The sequence below is a fragment of the Acomys minous genome (assembly GCF_964271855.1).
Source record: "Acomys minous genome assembly, chromosome: 10".
NCBI classification, from domain to species: Eukaryota; Metazoa; Chordata; class Mammalia; order Rodentia; family Muridae; genus Acomys; species Acomys minous.
This window is the reverse complement of record NC_140491.1, coordinates 112,211,930-112,237,507: the sequence shown is the minus strand read 5'-3', so window position 1 is coordinate 112,237,507 and position 25,578 is coordinate 112,211,930. Positions and strand designations below refer to the sequence as shown.

Sequence of the window (25,578 nt, the reverse complement as noted above, 5' to 3'; positions counted from 1 at the left end):
TGTCCTCCCTGGCTCTCAGACTGACCTTTCCATCCTCGTGGCCACCTCCCCCTGCTTAGAGCATCAAAGCCTCTCCCTTTGCCAAGCTTGTAGCTAGGGAGGGGAAAGGTGGGCCTGAATTCAAACATGGGTTTTTGTCTTTTTTTTTTTTTTTTTTGGCTTGGGCTTTGTGAATCTAAAATTGTGTTCTCTGAAATAGGACCATACACTTAGAAAAGAAAAGAAAAAAAAAGAAAAAAGAACCCTGTTCCTCATTCTACCTTGAAAATTAGTTTTTTAATCTTTTCCCCAGCTTTTAAATCCCTACTCCCTAAGGGTCTTGATTTGAGTGACATGAGTTACTTATTCTATTTTCAATTTTTAAAAAAAAAGGTCCCTCAGAAATAACTGTTTCACATCTCTTGGTGACAAATCAGAAAAGGGGCAATTTCTCAACCTAAAGAAGTTGAAATATGATTTCTCTGTTGTGCAAGCCAAATGGCTAGAAAACTATACAAAACAGAAGAAAGGTTTTCATTAGATTCAAACTCCAGCAAACAATCCCTCTTTTGTGCTCACTCAGGAAAACTGACAATTTCACGAATATCTGTGCCAGTTCACTGATAGCAAGTTGGGGCTGCCAGCCTTCAGCATAGAGGTATTTGGTCATGCCTCTGCCTTATCTGAGTGTGAGACTGGCTGCTTGTGCTCCCTGAACAAGGCACAGTATTAGAAGGGACAAAGGCAGCCAGTGGCATGCAGTCAGACAAGGGGTCGGGGTTGGGGGGCCAGTATCTGACATCTCACTGAACCACAAACTCCTGCAAGACCAGGCCTGATAACCACAGCCTGACTGACAGAGGCTTTAAACTGGAAATGAGAGTAGCTTCCTAAGTCAGGACCTCTACCTGGCACAGTGGTTACAGAAGCCAGTATAGCACTGGGCCCATTTTGAACTTGCAGAAGTATTCGCTTCTGTGAGCCCTGTGATTTAAATAAATGGACCCTTTTTCTATTTTTGTTTCCTTAAAGGACATACGAAGTCTGACTCAGCAAAGAAGCACTTTAGATGATATTTAGCTCCTTTCAGAGTTAGTCTAAAGGCCACCATATGAAAATTAGCCATAAACATAGTTAATTAGGAATTAGCAAGCTTCACGGTGATCAGCCATGCTTGAAGATGCAGGGTTTCTGGAATTTAGCTAGAGACGTGGCACTACACATCCAGGGCCTGGCAGCCTCAGGGCAGAGTAGTGTTTTTGTACTCTGAGAATTCTACAAAACAGCTGGAACTCCTCTATTTCCCACGGCCACCTGGTACTTCTGGGCGGGTGACTGAGGCACTCTAGTCTGTTTTCCATAGCTGCTGTATATGGTCCCAGGTCGCAGGGTGTGTGGAGCTGACATCAGCTCTTTCCCAACAGGAAGCCCTCTGACTAGTAAAGCAAGTCAGCCACGTAGTAGGTGGAATCGAACTAGTCTACACCACTAGGCCCGGTGGACTTCAGGGACACTTGAAATAGACCCAATCTAAGCGGAGCATCTACTTGGAAAAAAAAATTCTAAACGGGTGACTAGAAGACCCTGTCCACTGAGTCACACTAGGCCACCGGGTATAAAGCTATGTGCCTTGAGGACTTCAGTTGTTGTGAGTGGTAATGTCTCTAAGCTACAAAGCCTCCAGAGTGGTCTTCAGTGATGATAGCCAAAAGGTATAGGAAATCAAATAATGACACAGTGTCCAGTACTTAGAATTTCTTCAGAATATTATTGTATAAAGAGATCAGCCACGTAATTGTCGCACGCACAAGTAACAGTAGTATGGTATAAGTTAATATTGGCAGCACAGAACATCCCTGAAGGGAGAGAGTTGCCAGGCATATATCGCTAATAAATCTCCAGAGAGAGCACAGATAGTTCCGTGGGAGGTAAACTTTGCCACAGGGCAGGGAGTCGCTTTTATCTGGTATCAGTCGTAGCTTTTATCTAGCATGGACGAGGTAAAAGCAGGAAACAAAACAGAGGTGTCCCCTGATATTTCCAGGCTGGAAGCGGCAGCCCCAACCTGCCATCGATGAACTTGTCAGTTTTCCTCCATGTGCACAAAAGAGTTTGCTTGCTAGGGTTTGGTGCCAATTAGCAGTCTCCTGCTTAGTGTAGTTTTCTATCGAACTAGCTCTTACTAGGAACGCAAAAGCCATAGGTCCAATCACTGCAACCACCAAAAAAGGGAAGGAACAAAAGAAAAACAAGTTGACAGAAAACAGGAGACACGTTTACTTGCAAAGAGGACTGGCTGCTACTCTTGGCTTTTTCCTTTTTCCGTGTTGCTTTAGATCTTCTGGGAGGGTACCGACAGGCAGACGTTCTTCTGTACCTGCAACCCTATCAACTACCAGCATTGTCTGTCTACAGGGATGCTATGCAGTGCTGCCAACAGAGAACGTGATGAAATATTCTGATTCATTCATTTTATCAAACTTTAAAACACCAAACCTGTCACAAATGCATTTTTTGTTGTCTTTATAGCTCTATCCTAACATAGCTCTAAGGGATCCACTGGTAAGGGAGAAGTGTCAACTTGAACTGACATTAACTATTGCAAATATGGAGGGCGGAAGGATGACTCGGAAGTTAAGAGCACTTGCTGCTCTCCGGAGGACCAGGGTTCAGTGCCCAGCATTCTCCTCAGGCAGCACACAACCACCTGTAACTGCAGCTCCAGGGGATCCCATGCCTCTGGCTTCAGTTAGCACACGCGCACATGCACACGCACACGCACGCGCGCGCGCGCACACTCACACACACACACATACACACACATAATTAATAACAATAACCTTACTAATAAAATGAACCCCAGCAAGTATTACAAACATGTAATATTAGCAAGAGTGACATAAGTATTTTACATAATCAGTTGAGAAATAAGTGGGGTTTTTTTTATGTTTCACTCACTACAATTCAGTGCTTACCACTGAATATTTAAAATTTTTATTTCTATAGCACTGTAGCTCAGTGGAATCATTGCCTATGGATGTTTTTCTGCACATTTGGCATAAAGATAGGTTAAGATGATCCCAGGGCTCAAGAATTTCCATCTTGACAATTTGTTGTAGGCACCAGTAAATAATTACGAGATAGTAGAACAACTCTCCGAAGAGGATTACAAAATCACAGTAGGGGAGAAGGGAAGACGTGATTCTGAGAACTCAGCAGCAAAATGAGTAGACATGTTTGTTTTCTGGTGATTCAGGGAGAGCAGAAGAGGGTGTGAACTGAGCAGCGACAGCATAGGCAGAAGCTGGAGAGATGTTAGCTGGCAAATGGTGAAGGGCTGATAGGGAAGATGCTGGAAAGATAGCATCGCAAACCTTAGTTGATGAAGTATTGGAAGTAAGATGGGGAGAGGACACAGGGGGCCTTGCTGACACAGCAGCTTAGTTGGCGTGAGGACAAGGAGACTACTTGGAATGGATCCTCAGTGGAGCAGTTCAGTCCATTTAGCATCAGTGAGGTTGAGTTTGAAGAGCCATAAAGCAGCCAGGCATGGTGGCGCATGCCTATAATCTCAGCACTCGGGAGGCAGAAGCAGCCAGATCTCTGAGTTCAAGGCCAGCCTGCTTTGCAAGGCAAGATCTAGGACAGCCAGGGCTATATGCATAGAAAATCCTGTCTTAGAAAGGCGGGAAGGGGAGGAGAGAAGGGGGCCGAGGGGAGAGACAGACAGACAGACAGACAGATCTAGACAGAGACATGAGGAAAGGGGATGACCTGTGAATTTAGGAATCTGAGTCAGCCTGGTAGAGGACATCACTAGAGCTAATTAGAGCATGTGTTGACATATTTTTAAGCTATTTTATTTGGATTTATGTATCTATCACCCTCTCCACCCCAATCCCTTCCAGCACCCCAATACCAGATAGGAGAGACAGAAGGCTAGTGGGGAGAGGGCACTGACATTGTTTTACTCCTTCCTGCTGATTAAGGCACTGAGTTCCTTGGACAAGTCTAATTTTTGTCTCATCAGGATATCTCCAACTTCTTCTTCTTGTCTTTTTTCTTAACCACTTGACAAACCAGCAGCAGGAGCAGGACCAGGAACCAACAGAAGGAGCAGCCAGCCTCCTCTCTTGGCGCTCTGGTCATTTTATACCCTCTCCAGAATCCCCAGAAGTAAACTGTCTTCAGCTGGCAGAATCACACCCCTGCCAGAGCGTACATGAAGTAAATCATCTGCTGCTGTAGAGGATTAAATAAAAAAAACATGTTTGTTTACAGAACATAACTACATTTTCTTTTTGTTTGTTTGTTTTTCAAGACAGGGTTTCTCTGTGTAGACTTGGCTGTCCTGGACTCACTTTGTAGACCAGGCTGGCCACAAACTCACAGCGACCCACCTGCCTCTGCCTCCCGAGTGCTGGGATTAAAGGCGTGCGCCACCACGCCCAGCCCCATAACTACATTTTCTAAGACACCGAAACTCTCACTACATTTCCTCCTTTTTGTTTTATGCCAATAATACTGTGTTTAGTAAGAAATTATAAAAACAGAGACATTATCAAGGAATTAAATGCTTTCCGAATCAGTGGTCTAGGATTATTTTTTTATAACCAGGGAATTCATGGTACTTTTGTGTGAAACTTTTTGCTACTGGCCTCCATTTCAATTTTCCAAGAGATTGCCTCGTAGGTCCCTCCTGGACCCACATTCGCTACTCTAGTGGCGGCCCTTACAAGGACATTTACAAACCTCAGGGAAACCTAGGCATTCTGTCTGAGGAGAACCCATTGCCGCCAGAAAGGCCTGTTCACTTCTCTGGCAGAAAATATGGTATTTCTCACAGTTACTGCACCAGACATTTTGAGATCTAAGTTCATTTGTCATTTGTTCATAGGAAGGCGACTGATTTTTGTGATAATTTTGTATTCAGCTACTTTGCTGAAAGTGTCAGCTGTAGGAGTTTCCCTGTGGAATTTCTAGAGTCACTTATGCATACTATCGTATCATCTTCAAATAAAGATACTTCTGCCTTTCCAATTTGTATCTCCTTGATCTCCTTCAGTTGTTTCATTGCTCTAGCTAAGACTTAAAATACTATATTGAATTCGTATGAAGACATTGGACAGTTTGTCTTGTCCCTGATTTGGGGGGGATCGCTTTGAGTGTCTTTCCATTTAATTTGATGTTAGCTTGTGGGGTTGCTATGAACTGCCTTTATTATGTTGAGATTTATCTCTTGTATCCCTAATCTCTCCAGGACTTTTGTCATAAAGGAGTGTTAAATTTTGTCAAAGGCTTTTTCTGCATCTAATGAGATGATCATGTGGGTTTTGTTTTTAATTTGTTTAGATGGTGGATTACATTTATCAGTTTACATATGGTGAACCATCTGGGATGGTTCATCTGAGAGGAAGTCTACTTGATCATGGTGGATGATCTTTGTGGTGTGTTCTTGGATGTGGTTTGCAAATGTTTTACTGAGAACTTTTGCATCTATGTTTATAAAGGAAATTGGTTTGTAATTCTCTTGTTTGTTGGGTCTTTATGTAGTTTGGATAACAGCGTAGCAGTGCCCTCATAAAAACAAACTGGGCAGTGTTCTTTCTGCTTGTATTTTGTGGAATAATTTGAGTATTGGCATTAACTCTTCTTTTAAAGTCTGTTAGAATTCTGTACTAAAACAATCTGGCCTTGGTTTTTTGGTTGGTTGGTTGGTTGGTTGGGTTTATTTGTTTGCTCATTTGTTTGTTTTGGCGGAGGGAGGACTTTTAATTCCTTTTCATTCGGTGTTATAGGTCTCTTTAAGTTGCTCATCTGATCTTGATTTAACTTTGGTAAATGGTGTGTTTGGAAAGTGTTAGCCATTTCTTTTAGATATTCTTCATCTGCCTTTTAGTTAATTTGGATAAGGGTTTGTCAATCTTACTGATTTTCTCAAAGAACCAATTCTTTGTTTCCTTGGTGCATTGTGTCCGTTTTTGTTGTTATTGTTTCTACTTTATTATAATAATTTGCCCATTGTCTCTTGATGCCTTCTCCTCTGGGGTATGATTTCTTTTTGTTCTAGAGCTTTTAGGTGTGTGGTTAAGTTACTAGTCTGAGATCTCCCTGGTTTGGTTTTGTTTTTCTTTTGATGTAGGCACATTGTACTATAAATATGCCTCTTAGAACTGCCTTCATTGTGTCCCATAAGTTTGTGTATGTTGTGTATTAAAATCCATTTGATTCTAGGAAGTCTTAAGTTCTTAATTTCTGTCTTGAGCCATTTTTTTTTCAGTAGATAGTTGCTCAGTTTTTATGAGTTTGGAAGCTTTTGTTTCTGTTGTTGATGTGTAGTTTTGATCCATGTTGGTGAGAGAGGATGCAGGGTTGTATTTAAATTTTCTTATAACTGCTGAGACTTGCTTTGTGTCTAAGTACATGGTCAGTTTTGGGGAAAGTTCCATGAGGTACTGAGAAGAAGGTATATCCTTTTGTGTTTGGGTGAAATGTTCTGCTAATATCTATTAGCTCCATTTGCTTTATAACATCAGTTAGCTACTACATTTCTCTGTTTAGTTGTTTGCCTGGATGATCTTTCCAGTGGTGAGAATTGGACACTCAGGTCTCCCACAGTCGATGTGTGAGGGAAGATATGTGACTTGAGCTGAGATAGTGTGTTTCTTTTACAAAAATGGGTGCCTTTCTGTTTGCTACATAGATGTTAAGATCTGCAATATGCTCTTGGTGGATTTTTCTTTGGTGATTATGTAGTGTTCTTCCCTATCTCTTCTGATTAAAGTCTATTTTGTCTGATACTAGAATTCCAGCTTTCTTTATAGGTCTGTTTGCTTAGATATTTTTTTTCATCCTTTATCCTGAGGTAATGTCTATCCTTGATGCTGTTAAGGTGTGTTTCTTGGATGCAAGAGAAAGATATATCCTGTTTTTGCATCTGTTCTGTTAGTCTCTATCTTTTTATTGGGGAATTGCAACCATTGATGTTAAGACATCAATGAGCAGTGTGTTGATTATTTTGTTGTTGTAGGGCGTTTCCCCTCTTTTGATTGGCTGGTCTGGGATTACTTATTCCCTGTGATTTCTTGGGTGTGGTTAACCTCTTTAGGTTGGAATTTTCTTTCTAGCACCTTCTATTGGGCTAGATTTGTAGATATGTATTGCTTAAATTTAATTTTATTATGGAATGTTTTATTTTCTCCATTGATGGTGATTGGAAGTTTTGCTTGGTACAGTAGTCTGGTCTGGCCTCTGTGGTCTCTTAGAGTCTATAGAACATCTTTCCAGGCCCCTATAGCTTTTACAGTCTCTATTGAGAAGTCAGGTGTTATTTGAATAGGTCTGCCTTAATATGTTACTTGGTATTTTTCCCCTTGCAGCTTTCAATATACTTTCTTTGTTCTGTATGTTCAGGTTTTTTTCTATTCTTATGTGACAAGGATTTTCTATTTGATGTTCTGTATGCTTCTTTTATGTTGATATGTATATCTTTCTTTAGGTTAGGGAAATTTTCTTCTATGATTTTTGTTGTTGTTGTTGTTGAAAATCTTTTCTATGCCTCTGACCTGGGTTCCTTCCTCTATTCCTATTATTTTAGACTTGGTCTTTTCATGGTGTCCCAGATTTCCTTGTATTTTATATGCCAAGATCTAACATTTTATTTGACCAAAGTATTCCTTTCTTTTATAGTATCTTCAATTCCTGAAATTCTCTTATATTCTGTTGGTGAGGCTTGCCTCTGTGTTTCCTGTTCAGGTTTTACATTTTCCGTTTCTGTACTTCCCTTAGTTTGGGTTTCCTTCGTTGATTCTTTCTCTCCATTTAAGTATTGATCTGTTTTATTCATTTTGTTCTACTTGCGTTTTCATAGATTTCTTAAGGGATTTTGTTAGCTTCCTCTTTCAGGATCATTATCCTATCCACAAAGGTTATTTTAAGTTCTTTGTCTTGTGCTTCAGCTACGTTGCAGTGCTCAGGCCTCCTGTGGTAGGCTGCTGGCTCTAGGGAGACATGTTGTCCTGGCTGTTGTTGTGTTTTTTCTGGCTTCTGGGCATCTAGGTTTTGGAAGATGCTTATTCTAGGTGCTGATATCTGTCTCCGTCTGGATTGGGTGGGTGTTTTGCTCCTTTTTTTCTGATGCACGCTCTGGTTCTTAGGAGAGTGTGATTGCTGTGTGTTGCCTATTAATAAGTTCTTCTGGGATTCTGATGGATATGCCACTGGAGGTTCCAGGTAAAAATGGTTTTTTTTCCCCTGGGTATGGGGAGCTGACACTTAAGACCAGGGATCGGCTAGGAAGGGGGCTGAGGGTGTCCACTAGGATCTGCTCAGTCCCCTGGGAATAGGGACCAAGCATGAGGAGAGGCCACAATAGGGCGTCTCCTACAGAGCTGAAGACAAGACTGGGTCCTTGGCTTTAGGGCAATGAAGATGAAGATCTGCAATTAACCCAACTGTATCCCTGGCCTGAGTGGCCTGTAGGTTCCAAGGCAGTGCCTCCTGGAATTGGGGCCTGGGATACAGCAGAAAACTTTGGAGGGGAAGGTCAGTGTGATCCCCTAGAGATGGAGGCGCAGAGGGCACGGGAGTAGCTGAAGGAGACGGTCTGCTATGGAGGTGAGGATGAGATCAGGAAACTGCAATTGGAGGAATGGAGGGCAAGGTGAAAGTCTAATGTTAAACTACCTGCTTCCCTGGCCAAACTGTGCATATTCTTAATTTAAATGACTCTAATCCTTAAGGTCAGAGGATATTAAAATAGTTGTTTATGGATACTGCATTGCCAAAAAAGTTATGGCTTCCAAAAAATCTTTTAAATGATGCCTTCAAATTACTGCATTTTCCATGATCTTTCTCTACATAACCTTTAGGAAAACAGCTGATAGAGCGCATTAAGGCGAACTGACTGCCATGCCTACAGTACTCTGCAAGGCTGGCCTTTTCTTCCTGTTCCTTCTGACAGCTCCTGTTTGTTATACTACAGATGAAGAACACTGTCTTTGTGCATGCAGCAACACACAATGCACTATACAAAAAGAAGATGATAGAGATGGTGCTCTAACATATGTGTATCTTTTATTACATATTGTTTTGCATCCCAGGTACCAGATCAGCCTGTTCATTTATTCATCTTACAGCTTGGATGCTGCCGCCGCCTCTGTATTTTGTGGAGGATTTTTTTCCCCTTCAAATCCATTACCTATCTTAATGGAATTCTACTTTAAACTTTAAAATATCTGTCATCAGCTAGTGTTCCTATCCCTCGTGCTATGTCAAATGTGTGGATAAGCCTGAGAGAGATGAGGCGAAGGCGTAAAGAGTCCTCACCAACACATCAGTTTACACACAAACAGGTTTGCAGTGGGTTCCTCCAGTCCCTGCCCCCTTGTCTGGTCTGGTGTGGAGCCCTCTGGGCTTTTTAACTTCATTTCTCACAAGACTGCACAGGGAAGTGAGTGTTCCAACTGACACCCATTTGTTTCTTACTACTCAGGAAAGTAGAAAGATAAAAAAAAAAAACAAAGAAAATGGTCTCAGAATTCCTCAAACTGAAATACTTTGGTCCTATAAGCCTTATGTAGCAAGTGGTCAGTGTTTTCTACAATGATGGGGACTTGTTGCTTGAGGTGTTGGTGGAAAAAGGAAGGAGACCGGCCTGGCATGCATTCCATTGATGCCTCCATGCCTAATCCTCTCCAGCAAAAGATTAAGTGTAAAAAGGGAAAACCACTCCCTGAATTAACTACCGTCCTCCTCCAGTGGCCTCAGAAAGCACAAATTCATGTTACAGTAAGCAAGGAGTGAGAGAATCAGGAGAGCAGACAGAGTCCCAAAAATGGAACTTTGGACTTCCACATGTTAACATTGAAGCAAGCAGTTCTCAAAGTGCTTGTCACTGCCCGGTTAAGAAATAAACTGAAAAATCAACTTGGGGCCTTAAGTTGACCAAAGTCTAAGCTCAAAGTAAACTAACAGAAATAAAGATGCTATCTATTACTCATTCTTGGCCCAAATCTAACAAAAACTAACAGGTGAACTCAGGGTAATGACCATGACTAGACTTCCTGTCTCACACGTTCATCCTGAGTCTGGGCCCCAGAGAATAGCCTTTCGGTGACTGCAAAGTAAAAACAAATGGTAACAGAACGTAGGTAATAATGTCTTCCTTGCTTGGCCCCAGGAGGCAGACTTTTCCTGGCTATGTGTCACATTTTCCCAGGAAGAGCACCATTTCACACGCACCCCAAAGCCTCGATGGACAAGGCTCAGTGTCACTGGTGCTTTGGTTTTTCCCGATTGCTTACCTTTGTTCATTCTTACAAGACACACTGGCCTTCCTTCACACTCTGGCTTCTTTCAACGTTTTCTTGCCTTTCTTCTGGTCTCCATTTGGGTCTTTTTCTGGGGAGGCCCTGTTGGAGAGGCGTCCATAACCTCAGGACTCCTCACCCAAGGACGAAGAGTATTTTCCAGTTCCTTAGAAATGATTTTTATTCTCTTAAAACCTTCCCATGTTGGGGTTTGCTTTGCTCTTCTGGAAGGGCTGTTTCATGAGGACATCAGTAGGTACCAATGAACAAGCCAAGAGTCTTAACAAATGACCAGTGACTATATAATAAGCAGAGAACAGTATGTCCTAATGATAAAGTAATGAGAAATGTAACGTGTAAGTGTATAAATAATCCTGCTTTCTCAAAATTATACTGCCTTGCATCCTATGGAAGTGACTTGGGATAGCCCTGTCGTGGTGACTTTCTTGATAGGACTAGACAGCATTTTTCCTTTTGGTTCTTAGCAGTAAATGACCCACAGCACCCTACTGTGCAGTAAAATCCATGACCTGAGAAGTGAGTGGCGGACAGCTACTCCTCAGGGCCATTACCGTTTCCTTGCCCCGCCCTCCAAGTCCTTGATTCTTCAGACCAGTAAGAAAAGTGTTTTGCATGTCTGAAGCATTAATTTGCCAATCACTTAAGTCTTGCGCAAGATTAATGTCAGTTGGGAATGCAACAACGAATAGTCAAGTTTTCCTAGCTATGAACCAGTAGGTTTTGTTAGCTCCCTAAGTACCATCACCTCCTTCTTCATAAATGGCACCACCATCATTTACCAAGTGTCCGTGCCAAAGCCGTAGACGTGATCCCTGACATTTCACATATAATCAGTAAGTCTTGATGGTTCTACACACACCAATATCCCCTAAGCCACTGCAGTTCTCTACTTCTTGGCTACCTTGTGGGCAACTGCACTGGTCCCCTAACTTCTCTCTGTGTGCAGTTTATTTTCTGATCATGTTGATAGATGCAGGCTGGACCACTCACATCTCAAAAGCAAGTTCTCTGGAGATGACATCTCTGAGTTGTAATGGGCTTTTTTATGGGGAAGAAAGGGAAGAGGAGTGAGACAGTGTGCCAGAGGCTGCATTTGAACAGGTCTGCGTTATCCACGGAGCTAGTCTTCTTTGGCTCCTTTCCCCTTGACAAGACATTGCATTTGACCTTACTTAATGACGCGTAGGGTAACTCACAAAAGAATGGCCATTGCTGTGACAGCAGTCAACATGACCATCTGAAAACATGAATCAGACAACCTCTTTCTCCTTCTCAGTAATCATAATTTGTGATTAATCTCAAATCCCTTTCATGCTTTACCGGACTATATGTGATCTGATCCTTGTTCAGACTTTTGCTGAAAATCTATTACCTGAAAATAGACAGACTAAGAGGAGAAGGAGGGCAGGTAAATTATTTAATATACACAGGGGCCAAAGTAAAGAAACTCAGAGTCAGCTCTGACCGTTGAATTTTAAAAGTCCTCTTCTTGGGAGGAAAGACTCTAAGTGCCTTGAGAGGGCTGGCAAGTGAGTCCCAAAATAGAGCAATGGCCTAGAATAAAATCCTCTCAGCTCCCGGGTAGTTGGCAGCCTCAGGTCACTGGAGGCTCAGGGACAGAACTTCGCTGTCGCCATGATTCCTCCTACAAGGCAGACACATCTCCCAGGTAATCTCTGATGGCTGCCCTCAGAAGACCAGGTGGAAAGTTGCCTAGGCATGGAGGCAAACATTAGTTTCTTCTCTAGCAGTTAATCTTTCCCCATTTATGAAATTCCCAGAGAAGGGGTTGGAGACAATTTTTTCATCTTTTAGGAGAAATTTCAGCCAGATCTTAAAAGTAAAATCCTTCAGAGCCTTTGTCAGTGCTGGTGGGGGAAAGGGTGGGACACAGATGATGAAGAAGGCCTGATTTCCATGCAGCTTCTGAGATCGTCCATTGTTTCCTGAGCCCCAACATCACACGCGCACACACACGCATGCACGCATGCACGCATGCACTCACACATACACACGTGCACACACGCACACACAGACACACACACACGCACTCACACATGCACACATGCACACACACACATGCACAGACATGTGCATGACACACACACACACACTCACTCACCTTATTTTCTGTCTCTCCACAGCTAGATACTTAGTTTTCATTAAGTCAAAGTCTTAGTCCTTTTTCTTCCAACTTTGCAGTTTATATATTATAGAAAATATGATAGGTATTCATTAAATGACTGTTCCATGGATAGATGGTTATTTCTTTATGCTAATTTACAGGCCTGCCAAATGCTATACATAATTTATAGTAAATATTTATGTATCCATCTATGTCTTGTGAGATGAAAGATATATGTCTTATGTGTCTTTCACCCCCCTCCTATTGTAATTTTTAAATCTTTAGCATTTCTCAGAGGTGGAGAACTCTTAATGGCTTTTAATTCATACAGACGTGGCAAATCAAGATATTAAAAACAACAATGCAAGAAAAATTTTCACTTAAGAAATCTGAGAATTTCGCTGGCATATGCATTATGTTTGAGAGATTAATCAGGAAGTAGAAAGCCACAGAAAAATAATCTAGGTAGATTTATGCATGAAACAAAGATTTTGGAGGGCTATTAACATTTGTTTCTCAGACTCATATACTAAGTTACTACTCCATATAGAGAAATAAAATAAGTTTCTCTCCTTCTGAGTCCCTGGTTGGAACTGATCCCAGTAATAAAATAAAACAAAGAGGAGAAAACATAGCATATATATCTTGTGGGTATCCATGGAAGCCGAGAGAAATGAGAGAGTATCCGAGAAAAGGCTTTGAATTCAGATTTAAGTACCATCTTCAAGTAAGTAAAGAAAGGCTTGGAGAGGCCAGTTACAGGAAGTGGCCAAGAAAAATGAGAGTAAATAAAGATAATGTGGAAACTCGCTTTCCCATTAAGAGCTTCTAGAGATTTAGAGTCCTTTTCTTCCTGGTACAAAGAAAGGGACACCCTTACAAGTAGGCTTTCTTTTGCAGGTGTATACTACCCTTAAAGCACAGCAATTTCTGCTAATTCTCTGAGCCTTTCCTCCGGCTGCTATTTCTCAAAATAATCCTTATGCCAAAGAGACACCTAAGATGAGGCCTTTCTGATCCTCCACGCATTTAAAGAAACAGCACGGAAGCAGACTTATTTTCCTGTTTCCTGACAGTTTTGAGTATAATATGTGATGCTTTTGGTGGCATCTTGTAACTTATGTACACAGAATGATGCCATCTACTTACTGTGTCAAACTTTCAAGAAAATAATCCTAACAGTGAGAGTTCTTAGCTTCACATCCTGCAAAATACTGGATATAAGTTAGCATTTATGTTTACAGAAGAATTTAAGGATGCTCAAAATAGGTCATGGTGGCACGCATCTTTAGTCCCAGCACTCAGGAGGCAGAGGCAGGCGGAGCTCTGAGTTTGAGGCCAGCCTGGTCTACAAAGTAAGTCCAGGGACAGCCTGGGCTACGTAGATAGATAGATACATACATACATACATACATACATACATACATACATACATACATACATAGTTACATAGATAGAAACATAGATATATATCGAAATGGACAAATGCGGCAAAACTGAAAGCATTGCAGATGTTTATCAGTATCGAAAAGATAAGCTATAGTGTAGTTGCATGTAGTGGGACATTACTCAACAGTGAGGAAAAAAAACTTTCTGTATGTAATAGCAAAAATGCACATTGTGTGATTTCCATGTATATGAAGTTTTAAAATAGTTACAGTATAAATTGATAAGGGCAGGAAAAATGGTCACCTTTAGAAGTTCTTAACTGATTTGGAGTTCAAACAATCCCTCTGGGATGGCGGGACCATTCTATATCTGCCTACACAAACATAGAGATGTATTAACGTAAAATATGTGCACTGTTGGTCTGTAGAGACAGCAAAGGAAACTCAGACTAACGGTAAAGGCATAGGTAGCATGGCGTCTCCCTCACTAGAATTTGTGTAAAACAAGTGATATACAACTTGATGTGAAATCATGGGTGGTTTTAATTTTTTAAATGTCATCTGACCTTAATTTTCTAAATTTTTATAGTGAACACATATTTGTTAATATAAAGACTCCGTATGTTATTCGAGCGTTGAAACATGGTTAGAAAAATTATCACACTAATAAAATCAAATTCAAGAGTAACTCTTGCAAATAGAATAATTTAAAAAATTGGTTGGGCTTTTAAAGTTCTAATACAAAATGTAAGACAAACACTGTAAATAAAGTTTTTTTTTTTTTCAATTATAACCATGTATATACAGGGTCTCCATCTACCAGGATCCATTTCTTAGCACTGTATCCAGAAAGTTCTGTCTTTTGTGTCAGTACAGTAGCCCTCTAAGGTACCATTTTTGAAATACAGTATTAACTTTGAACAAGGTGAACTTATTTGTGTGAAGTTTCTGGAGTGGAAAATAAGAATGACAAGTATTGATGACTGGCTTTCTTCGTGCGGTTCATCAACTGGATATAAACAGCAGTCCCCAGCGAAGCGTCTTTAAGTGTTTTGAGCTTTGGGAGGCGGGTGAGAGGTCCAGTAGCTTCGAACTCTTGCAGCATCAAGCCTTACAAGAAGTGTGTGACTAGACAGGAAATAATTACAACAGTCAGAGGACCTGCTAATTAACATTAGGCAGGGGAACACTTCAAAATGGAATTTACATTAACTCGAAGTTCCAGATGACACGCATCTTTATTAAAGGAAACAGAAGTAAACAGTACATTAATTAAACCTTCAAATCCATTTTAAAACTCAGGTTTTTAAAATGTCACTTAGCAAAGAGAAACCACATAGTAAATTGTGATATCAAGCCACTGAGAGTGGAAACAATACAATTGGGCCCTGCTGTTCATAAGTTCACGCATCCTGGGAGAATGCCACTACTTAAATATATAAGCGCAGCTGTGATTTTTCTTGATTTTAGAGTTTCCTTTATTGACCAGCAGGTATCAATCTAGTGACAGCATCCCTGGAATACGTTGAAATCGTTCCCTTTCCAAAGTCAAAATTGCTTCTTATGTTCCAAAATACTGAGACGCTAGCCTATCTCATGGAATGTAATAATTTATCTAAATCCTAGATCGCATTAAGGTTAAACGTACTATATATGTCAATCTGTTGTTAAAAGGCAAGTCTCTGCTCTCAGTGTATACGCAGTGGATTTGAGAGGCTCTGCCTCTGGGTGCAATTGGCCTGTTTGGTAGTGTTTTCCCCGAGCATCTGATGCCAGGCGTGTGCTCAGCACCAGGCCAAACCCTGAGGCTTTTAAACCCTACCCACGCCTCATGGCTTTGCTCATGCTGTCCGTCCTCCATTCCTTATTAAAACCTGACCTTCAAAACTTGAAAACGCCACTTCCTTGATGAAAAATACCCCTTTCTTCCCAAGCGGAAGTAATCGCTTCTGCTCTCTGCTCCCATGCCTCTTGCTGGTGTCTGCCATAAATTAGGACCCCTGCGTGGCTGTCTCCTCTCCCTGGCTCCTCTGTGACTTTCTTCAACTCTACACCTACTATTCTCTTCTGTGTCTAGCACCCTGTCAGCAATTAACATGATGTCAACATGCTAGTGAATAAATTAACAATTTAAAGTAGGAGATTAAAAAAGGAAAATGTGCTCAATTTTTTTCTTAAATTAGCATAGAAAGGAATATATATATATATTTGTATATCTTCTCACTGTAACCTGAAGCAGGTGATTATTGGACACAGTGTACAGTATCTTCACTTAAGACAAATAAATTCTCTCCCTCCCTCCCTCCCTCTCCCTGTCTCTCTTTCTGTCTGTGTGCCTCTGTGTGTGTGTGTGCGCGCACATGCATGTAAATAGTTAAAGACAAAAAGAGGTAGAAAATTATATAAATGCTGTACTCATATATGAAATTCTCAAATTTAAATTTAAAAAAGGAAAGTCTTAAAACTAATTTCAAAAAACAGCAGCTAGTTCATATGTAGGCTTTTATATTCATCTGTAATACTAATAGTGATATATTAAGTCACTTCCCCTCTTTGCAAAAAGATTAGTACACCGCGTGAAGACCAGGGAGATGTCACACTCATTTATGAAGTTCAGTTTTCTCACCTTAAAAAATAAGAAAAAAAATATTATTTTCCACCCTACCTTGCCCACAAGTTCATTATAATAGAATAAAGTGAGTAGTTACTTTGTTAGCCACGGAGCTTGACATAAACATCAAGGTACATGGGCAACATTAGCATAAGGAACCCAAGTTAGTCACATAGGAAGGGTGAGTGAGGAGGCCACTGGCAAGGCTGGGCTCTCTCAGGCCAGAGGTGGACAGAAAAGCAAATGAACTGCTGGGAGGTAGCCCGTGTGCAGTAGCGCGTCTCCCTCCCAAGAGCTGGGCAGCTCCTATTCTGCGACAGAAAGACTGCTGCGTTTTTCATGCTTAAGATTCTCCAAGCCTCAGTGTGAGAGATGATTACAGATGGAGTCCCAGTCTAAACGGTACCTCTCCATCTCCACATACTCCCAAACCTCGGGTCACTTTTATAAAATCTCCAGACTGTTTTCATTAAATTCCATCTTATCCTAAGTTCATAGATAGTGTCTGAAAGGGAATACAAAATGTGGAACCCACGGATACAGATCTCGGCTCCTCAGATCCGGGGCCTCAGATCTCTAGGGCACCCTTAACTTGTTCAGTCTTTGCATGGTAATCCTGACATGGGCCGAGCACAGGGGAAAGGTAGGAACTGGTGAATCCTAGGATCAGTGAAGCTTTTAAAATCATTATAGTAAGCGCATGCAGGATTTTATGAATAAACACAGAAACAGACACACTTGATGGCTACCCAAGCCGATGGTATGCCATCGTGAATTGCCAAGGACAATTAGCAAGTACATTTTCACATAGTCTCCCTTAATGGGAGTTAATTAACATACCGCTAGAGGTTTTCTCAGAGTGCTGTAGAATCAAACAAGAGATGGGTGTGCTGTTGCTTACTAGACTCCAGGTTTTCTTCCCAAGGGAATCACTGAACAATGCCTTAGATTCTGTCAAAGTCACTATGACCCCTCACGGCCTGCTCAGGGCTCTTCAGGATAATAAGCCTTCAGTAATTGCATGACTAGAAATGTCAAGATGTCTTTAAATTATTTGACTAATATTCATCTTGTGACAGCGGTTGATGAGATTATTGAGAACTTTTTATTTAGACTGGCATTAATTCATGAGTCTAAAGAAAGGAACTCAACGCCCCTGTGTTTTGGATAGAATGCACTGCCACTCAAAAAGCAGGGAAAACGTAGCTAAGCACAACCACAGTTGACCTGACTCTTCTCTTCCCTCTGCCCAGGCACCCAAGGGTAAAATTCTGACTTGGTATAAAAGTTAAATTTTTGTTTGTTTGTTTGTTTGTTTGTTTGAGACAGGGTGTCTCTGTGTAGCCTTGGCTGTCCTGGACTCCCTTTGTAGACCAGGCTGGCCTCGAACTCACAGTGATTCACCTGCCTCTGCCTCCTGAGGTGCTGGGATTAAAGGTGTATGCCACCTCGTCCGGCTGTAAAAGTTAAATTTGAACTTCATGCCGTAACTAAGTCACAAGTAGCCAGCTGAAGCAAACACAGGCTAATGACTTCCCTTGTGTTGCCATCTTGTCTTGTCATCGTACTGACGAGTAGATGGTTTTGTTCCAGTAAAGCATCCCTGGAGTGTGGCTTACAACTCAAGGATTTTGGAAAATCACCTACTCTTAAGTGGGAAACCAAAGTCATGCTTCGTAGAGCGCCATGGTGTTGAGGTGACCTGATAAGGAAGCCAGTGGGATGCAGTGGAAGTCTGCTGAAACCAAATGCTATGAGCTAAAATCTGTGCTAAACGTAAAAAGAACCTATGTTGGTTTTTCCATGTGGCCTGGAAATCAGATTCCTGCTTCTCAGTATGGTTTGAATGGTATAGGAAGCTTTAGTAACTGCTCTGTGTCTTCCTTAGAAGACAAAGGGAAACCAAAAGCCACCAGCTCTGGTCAGCCCTCAGGCTCGGAAGGAGGCTCCTTTCTCCTCAAGTCTGGCTCAGCACCCCTGCCACCTGGAGCCATCGCTTCTCCCTCCAAGAGCACAAACGGAGCTCCAGGGTCTGTCACTGAGTCGGAAGAAGAAAAAGCCAAAAAATTACTCTACTGCTCCCTATGCAAAGTGGCTGTGAACTCACTGTCACAGCTGGAAGCACACAATACAGGTTAGCTGCTCTCTTTATAGTCTAAATGATGTTAATAACTAACCCAGCCCTTCTCACCAGAGCACCGCTTCTGTACTTCACTCTTGTCTCTGTCTCTCTCTGTTTCTCTGTCTCTGTCTCTCTGTCTCTGTCTCTGTCTCTGTCTCTGTCTCTGTCTCTGTCTCTGTCTCTCTCTCTCTCTCTCTCTCTCTCTCTCTCTCTCTCTCTGTCTGTCTCTCTCTCTGACTCTCTCTCTCTCTCTCTCTCTCTCTCTCTCTCTCTCTCTCTCTCTCTGATTTTAGGAATGTTCATTATGACCAAAAAAAATGCAAAAAAAAAAAAGTATTGTGAAGACAAAATAAATTCTTGTCTTTATTTTATCTAACAGCATCCGATACCTACCAAAAATCATTTTGATGAAGGGACAGAGATACAGTCAAAGATTTATGCAGAGTGATCACTGCTACATACTCATGGGACAAAAAAAAAAAATATTGAAACGACATAAAAGGTCATCATAATGAAATTCTAAATACATTAGAATAGCCCAAATGTCAGAGAGTATACTACCAAACCACTAAAATGAGTGAAAAGAAACCATGTACGTAGGCTAGATGTCTTGGTGCATGCCCATAAGTCTAGCATTCAAGAGGCTCAGGCAGGAGAATCACAAGTTGGAGGCTAGGAAGGGCTGCGTGGTGAGTTCTACAGCCAAGCTGGGTTACACAGCAAGACCCTATCTTAAAACAAGGGAGGAAAAGAGGAACTAGGGCGGAGAGGGGGGAGGAGAGAGGAGGGATGGGGAACAGTGATGGAAAAGAAGAGAGGAAAGAAGGGAAGCAAAATAAAATGAAGGGCTTCTTATAGTTTGTGTTTGGTTTTTAGGTAGGGTCTCATGTAGCACAGGCTGGCTTTGGACTGCTGATAGCTGATAACCTTAAGCTTCAGCCTCTAACGTCCAGGCACTATAGGCGTACACCACCACAGCAAGACAATGAAGTGCTGGGGATCAATGCCAGGTCTTCATGCCAGGCGAACACTCCACCCACTCGCCCCACCCCACCCCACACACATTTCTTAAATACCTACTTAATATAATATACCTCTTTCATTTTAGGATCTAAACACAAGACCATGGTTGAGGCTCGTAACGGAGCTGGTCCAATTAAGTCCTACCCAAGACCTGGGTCAAGATTAAAGATGCAGAATGGCAGCAAGGGCTCAGGACTACAGAACAAAACATTTCACTGCGAAATCTGTGATGTTCATGTTAATTCAGAAATTCAACTCAAACAGGTAAGGCTGCCCAAATTACACGTGCCTGTTGTGTTAGGTCATCACTCACCTGTCTACGGCTCCTTGTCTGGAAATGGTTCTCTGTGTGGTCAGAGTTAGATTTGCTATGCATGCAAGTGCTATGCAGAAGAGAAGGTTATTACCTAATACCTGAGCCAGACATCCTACCTCTCAGCTTCTGGCCCAGTCTGTGCTAGAGGCAGACACATGTGCACAAAAGTTACCAATGTATCTGCACCCAAGGGTCAGGTGAAGCTTATCTCCTGAATACTTACAGTGTGGTCAAGGAAGACAGACTTGGTGGTGACCATGGCAACCCAGGGTGGATCTGATGAGACTATAGAGAACATTCGAGGGGCAAGGGCATTGGACTGGAGGAAAAGAAAGTCCTCTCCTCAGGGGATCAGAAAGATTTTTACCCAGACCATCTTGGAAAGTAGGCATGGAGGAATCAGCCATTCCTGTCTAGGAAACAAACCTATCATAGAATCAGCTAATGGGCCATATTTCTTTCAGCACATTTCAAGCCGAAGGCATAAAGATCGTGTGGCAGGAAAACCGCTGAAGCCAAAATACAGCCCCTACAACAAGCTCCAGAGGAGCCCAAGCATTTTAGCCGTAAGTTCCCTTTGCGCCCTGTTCTGTGGGGCAGCCTTGCTGGGTCAGATGGTGGTCCACACGAGAGCTTAGGGAAGGGTGCTCACCAGAGTTTGGGAATGATTAATTCATTAATATTTATTTCTTTATTTATTACTTATGTAATTGGCTGGGCTGAGGATCTAATCCAGAAACGCCTACCTCTTAAGTAAGAGTGCTACCAATCAGCTAAAGGTTGTGGGTTCACAAGAGAGAAGTGCTTAGTCCATGGTACATGTGTGGGGGAGTTGGTTCTCTCCTTTGACCTTCTCTCCCTTGACCTGGGGGTAGAATTTGGGTTGTGAGGCCTGGCCACAGGCGTGAGTACCCACTGAGCCATGCACATCAGGGCAGGTGGAAGGGGCCTTTACCCCTGAGCCTTCTATAAACAGGTCCAGAACAGTTAGAATGAAGTGCTGAATTCCCCCTTCAAGGCCCCTTGAAGAACTCTTCCTCAGAAGAGCAAAGGGTGTCCCTTCAAAAGCCAGTGTCTCAGACAGGCACTGATGGTGCACGCCTTTAATCCCAGCATTTGGGAGGCAGAGGCAGGCAGATCGCTGTGAGTTCGAGGCCAGCCTGGTCTACAAAGCGAGTCCAGGACAGTCGAGGCTACACAGAGAAACCTTGTCTCAACCCCCCCCCCAAAAAAAACCAAAAAACAAAAGCCAGTGTCTCAATGCTGCAGAGAAGACAAATTAAAAGGCTTTGCTGCATTTGCACGGGACCCAACTTTGGTTCCCACCACTCAGGAGAAGCAGCTCCCGGCAGCTCCAGAAGACCTAACATTCCTTCTAAACATCAAAGGCATCTGCGTACACACACACACACACACACACACACAAACACACACATACACACACAACCACACATACACACACAAAACCACACATAAACACACACACAAAACTACACACACAACACACGCACACAGCCATGCACACACACATACACACATGCATACATACACAAAATTAAAATAATTCTTTTTTTTTTTCTCTAAAGAGCTCTTGTCTTACTCTTTTACAAAAACCTTGTCAGAGATGACCTTCTGTAAGACATGAAGAAAACTAAAGGCCTAGAAAAAGAACAAGTGATACCTGGGGAATTCTGGAAAGTTTCAGACTGTGGAACCGTTTTTTATGGCAAAAGTCCATAAATTTAACATCTCCTCCTTTCCTGTTCTGTGTTTATGTACATATGGAAATGTTTTTATTGCACTAACTATTCACGTTGGTAATCAGCCCATCCCACCCGAGCTGGATATATTCTGATTCTGTCTCTTGCAAAACTACCTAGGGACATCCGCAACAGGTATATCATACAGGTACCCAGATGGATGGAGTCACAGTGTCTCTGGGGCTGAGCCTAACGTGGTGTTCAGGCTGAGGTAGAGGCAGCTGGAAGGGGTCTTAGATTACCTTCCAAGCAACCGGCGGAGGCTGCAAGCAGGTGGTACCAGCATTAAGCCATGCAGTTCGTGCAGCTCCCCCTAATTGCAGAAGACAGGAGTTTAGGATTGATTTCTTCTCAGGAAGCATCCACCCTGGGATTCCTCTTAAGTAGAGACAGTTTCTAGCCAACTTACAGTCACTGTCAAGCACAGGATTTGATTTAGCTAGAATTTTTTTCAGGGAATGCTCATCATGTGGACAGTACAGGAAGTGCAAATTGATTTTATTTTCTTAAGTCCTCATGGGTCCCTCATGTTCTACACCTCAATTACCTAACCTCAATAACAGTGGGTCTGAGAGAAGCGGGATAAAGCATTACACTTCTCAAACACAAAACTGAACATGTTGGATGCTGTGGTGCATCTGGAGGCCCAGACAAGTCCAAAGCCAGAGGAGACTACGTACCTCTCTAGGCCACATGATCTGAGTTTTGAGTTGAGCTGGTTGCCTAAGTGAGACCCTTCTACGTGTCTCTCCAGAGACCAAACCAGAGCTGAAGTGTCAAAGGTCAAGCCACACCCAGAGCCACTGAGCTCACTGACCAGCCCTCATTTCATGAGTTCTCAAAGTCCCTGGCTCTGTATTGTTTTACTAGTGAAAAATCTCTAGAATACTGTGACTTATAAACAGTATCCTCACCCCTTCCCTGTTCTTGCCCCCTCTTTAGGCAAAGCTTGCATTCCAGAAAGATCTGATGAAGCCTCTGGCCCCAACTTTTCTGTCTTCGCCCCTGGCAGCCGCAGCCGTGTCCTCTGCGCTGTCTCTGCCACCTCGGCCATCGGCCTCCCTGTTCCAGGCCACAGCCATCCCTCCTGCGCTGCTGAGGCCTGGCCATGGGCCCATCCGTGCCACACCTGCCTCCATCCTCTTTGCCCCTTACTAAACACTTGCAGCCCGCTACAGGCCAGGTCAGTGGGAAGGTGTAGAAGAAAAGCCCGAAGGACTCAGCAGTGTAAGCCCGGTGTGTGACTATAAATACCCAACCCACCCACTTCCAAAGTGCGGGCCACCGCCCAGTCCCACCAACACAAACAAATAGAGGCCGGGCTCAAGGGCGCTGTCTCTTCCTGTTACCCACCTCCATCCTACCCCCAGCTAATTGGTGTATCTGAGATACATAAGTTTCTTGAAAATATATTGATCAGAAAAAAAGAAAACCGCCCTGTGTATTCCCATGGGCTTGTTCTGGCTTAGAAACAAAATGGAGTCTCTTCCTGACAGACTTGAACAGTAGGCTCTTCCTCGGCTGTCTGTAAATAACTCCAGAATCCAAGCGGGCATATCCCTGCGTGGAACAAAAGTCCATCGCAAGTGCTTAATTTGTGGATACCATCTTCCCCACGGCTCATGGCGTTTTCTTTTTGGTGTACTAGTGTCCACGGGGATTGTGTACTGTTCTAGACCCGAGTACTGTTGTATCCCGTATAGTGCTACATTGTAACTTGTCGAATAAAACCCTTGTCACTTTTTGTCATTGCTGTGTAACTGTTAGGAAGCAAAGTAGCTTTGAAATTTTTTCTCTTTAAGAGAACAAAAGATAATGTATTTTCTTTATTTCATGGTTTATTTGGAGATATTTAAACAAAATAGAAAGCCATATAACATAGCTATAATTACTACCTGTTTGCTGTTTGTGTTCTAACTTATTTTTGTAGCATCCTCACTGGTTTGAGTTGCTAAGCAAATGTATACAAAAGCAAAGAGAGCTTCCTAAACTGCACATTTTTGAACCTTCTGTGCATCTGCAAGAAGACAATGAATCCGCGTATTTCTACAAAATATCTTCACTTTGAACTTTTGTTTTTCATTTGTAACAATGCTACATAACTCTGTGGCTCCCTGATGCAATAATGTACAGAAGATATATAATTTATAATCGAACAGTCTGTCTTTCTGTTCAGTGACTACGTCACAGGTCACGTGACCATGCTCCCCCTTTCACGGTCCCCCTCCCCCCTCCCAAAGCAAACTGATGCTAAAGAAGACTGGAATGTTTGTGATATCAGGGGCAAGAGGTATCATAAAACAACAACATAGAGTGAGCTCTTTTAGAGGGCCTATATCTGCAATCTGTAAATGGTAAAATGTCTGTGTATTTTTTTAAATGTACCTTTTCAATAAAAAGTATTAAAAAAAAAATAACCCACTGATGTTCTCTGTGGTGTTTTCTCTGGAGACTCCTGTAATTTCGCATCACCTGATGAGAGATGTCTAATAGGTAGGACTGTCTCTTAAATATCTCACACTTTGGCATACGTACTTGCTTGCCATGTTCATTCATTGCTGTTCACAGCATCTGCGTGAGTGCAGACTTTCCACCATTTTCCCCCTGACTTTTTCAGAAGCTGTGCCAAAGTTGTAAACGTTGCCCAAAATAGAAGCGGCCTGCTAAAACCCTGTGACCCTGACTTCTTAAAACTTTGTGCAGGTCCTTTAAATCTTTTATATCCCTGTCAGTGGCATTGTGTTTCATGCCCTTCCCTTGCCCCTCCCTCCAGTCAGGACATCCCATTCTATCGCTTTTTCAGTACAGTATTTAATGTGCCCCTATTTATTCTGAACTAAAACTTTGTAGCCTCAGATAACAACCAGTTTATTACATCAGGATTTCACAGGCTGATAATTCCAGAGGGGATTTGCCTGGGCTGTGCGCCTCTTCCCTCAGGTATTGTCAGCGTTCCCTTGGTCATGTTCTGGCTTGGGAGGCTCAGATAGCTTCCCTGGCCTGTCCACCCTGTGGAAATGATTAGCGTGGACTCTACTGAAACAGTCTACCAGAGTATGTATGTGCCCCTTCTCCCCCTCTCCACCTTTCCAGTTGAATCTGATACCTACAAGGTGAATTTTAAGAGACCTGGTTAAGGGTTAAAGGCTTCTTTATGAATTAGTCCAGAGAGTATTAGCATGTTGCTTATGCCTCAGTCTCCTGATCAAAAAAGACTAAACCCATCCAGATTGAAAGGAGGACTAAGACCTCAGTTTTTAAATATAAAAAAGAACAAAGAACATGCCACCATCTTTAATCTATCACACTGTTGTAGAATATGGAGGGAAAATGGTTAAAGAAAGATTATAGATCCTCTGTCTTCAGACCCTGAGCCCAAACCCTGTTATTCTTTAAAATGGAGGCTTGGGTTGGAGTGGGAAGCAAAGCCAGCTGATGGCAGCATCCCTGTGATGGATGCTCAGTAAGTGAGGTCAATGGCTTCTTCCATCAAAGAGCTTATCCAACTGTCAAAAAGATGCCCGGCCTTACATCATATGCTTACAAACAGGTTACTTTTAAAGTGTAATAGGTGTCTCGTTTGGCATTCAGAGTTTGGATTTTGTTTTGTTTTACTGTAAACCATTTGAATTCTATCTAACACTCATCAAACCTGTGCGATTTGACCTGGAGGCTGGGTTGATATATGCCACACTCTCTGAAGGAATTCTGGTTCCGTTTGACACTTCAGAGAACTTTTTAATGCTTTTATTTTCCTGGACTTCTGTGGCAGTTATACTTGATTTTCCTTGCCTTCTCCTATGTCTTGTTGAAGAGTATCGCAACCCTCAGAAATTTTCAGATGTCAGTATTTAAATAGACCTAGAGACTTATTGATTAGATTTAGAGTTGAGAGTTTTAAATCACCCAGAGGAGGAAGCACA

The 25,578-nt window shown here is 42.3% G+C and overlaps 1 protein-coding gene across 6 annotated transcripts in view; it reads left to right on the top strand.

Moving 5' to 3' along the window:
• Positions 1-24,083, top strand: part of ZNF385B (zinc finger protein 385B) — a 384,275-nt gene extending 360,192 nt beyond the window's left edge. For all 6 annotated transcript variants that reach the window (XM_084799806.1, XM_084799808.1, XM_084799807.1 and 3 more), the window contains 4 exons: positions 18,323-18,568; positions 19,665-19,843; positions 20,360-20,461; positions 22,598-24,083. In XM_084799806.1, coding sequence (XP_084655932.1) covers positions 18,323-18,568; positions 19,665-19,843; positions 20,360-20,461; positions 22,598-22,813 — 743 coding nt within the window. In that variant the 3' untranslated portion in view covers positions 22,814-24,083. The remainder of the gene's footprint in view (positions 1-18,322; positions 18,569-19,664; positions 19,844-20,359; positions 20,462-22,597) is intronic.
• The last annotated feature ends 1,495 nt before the right edge of the window (positions 24,084-25,578 follow it).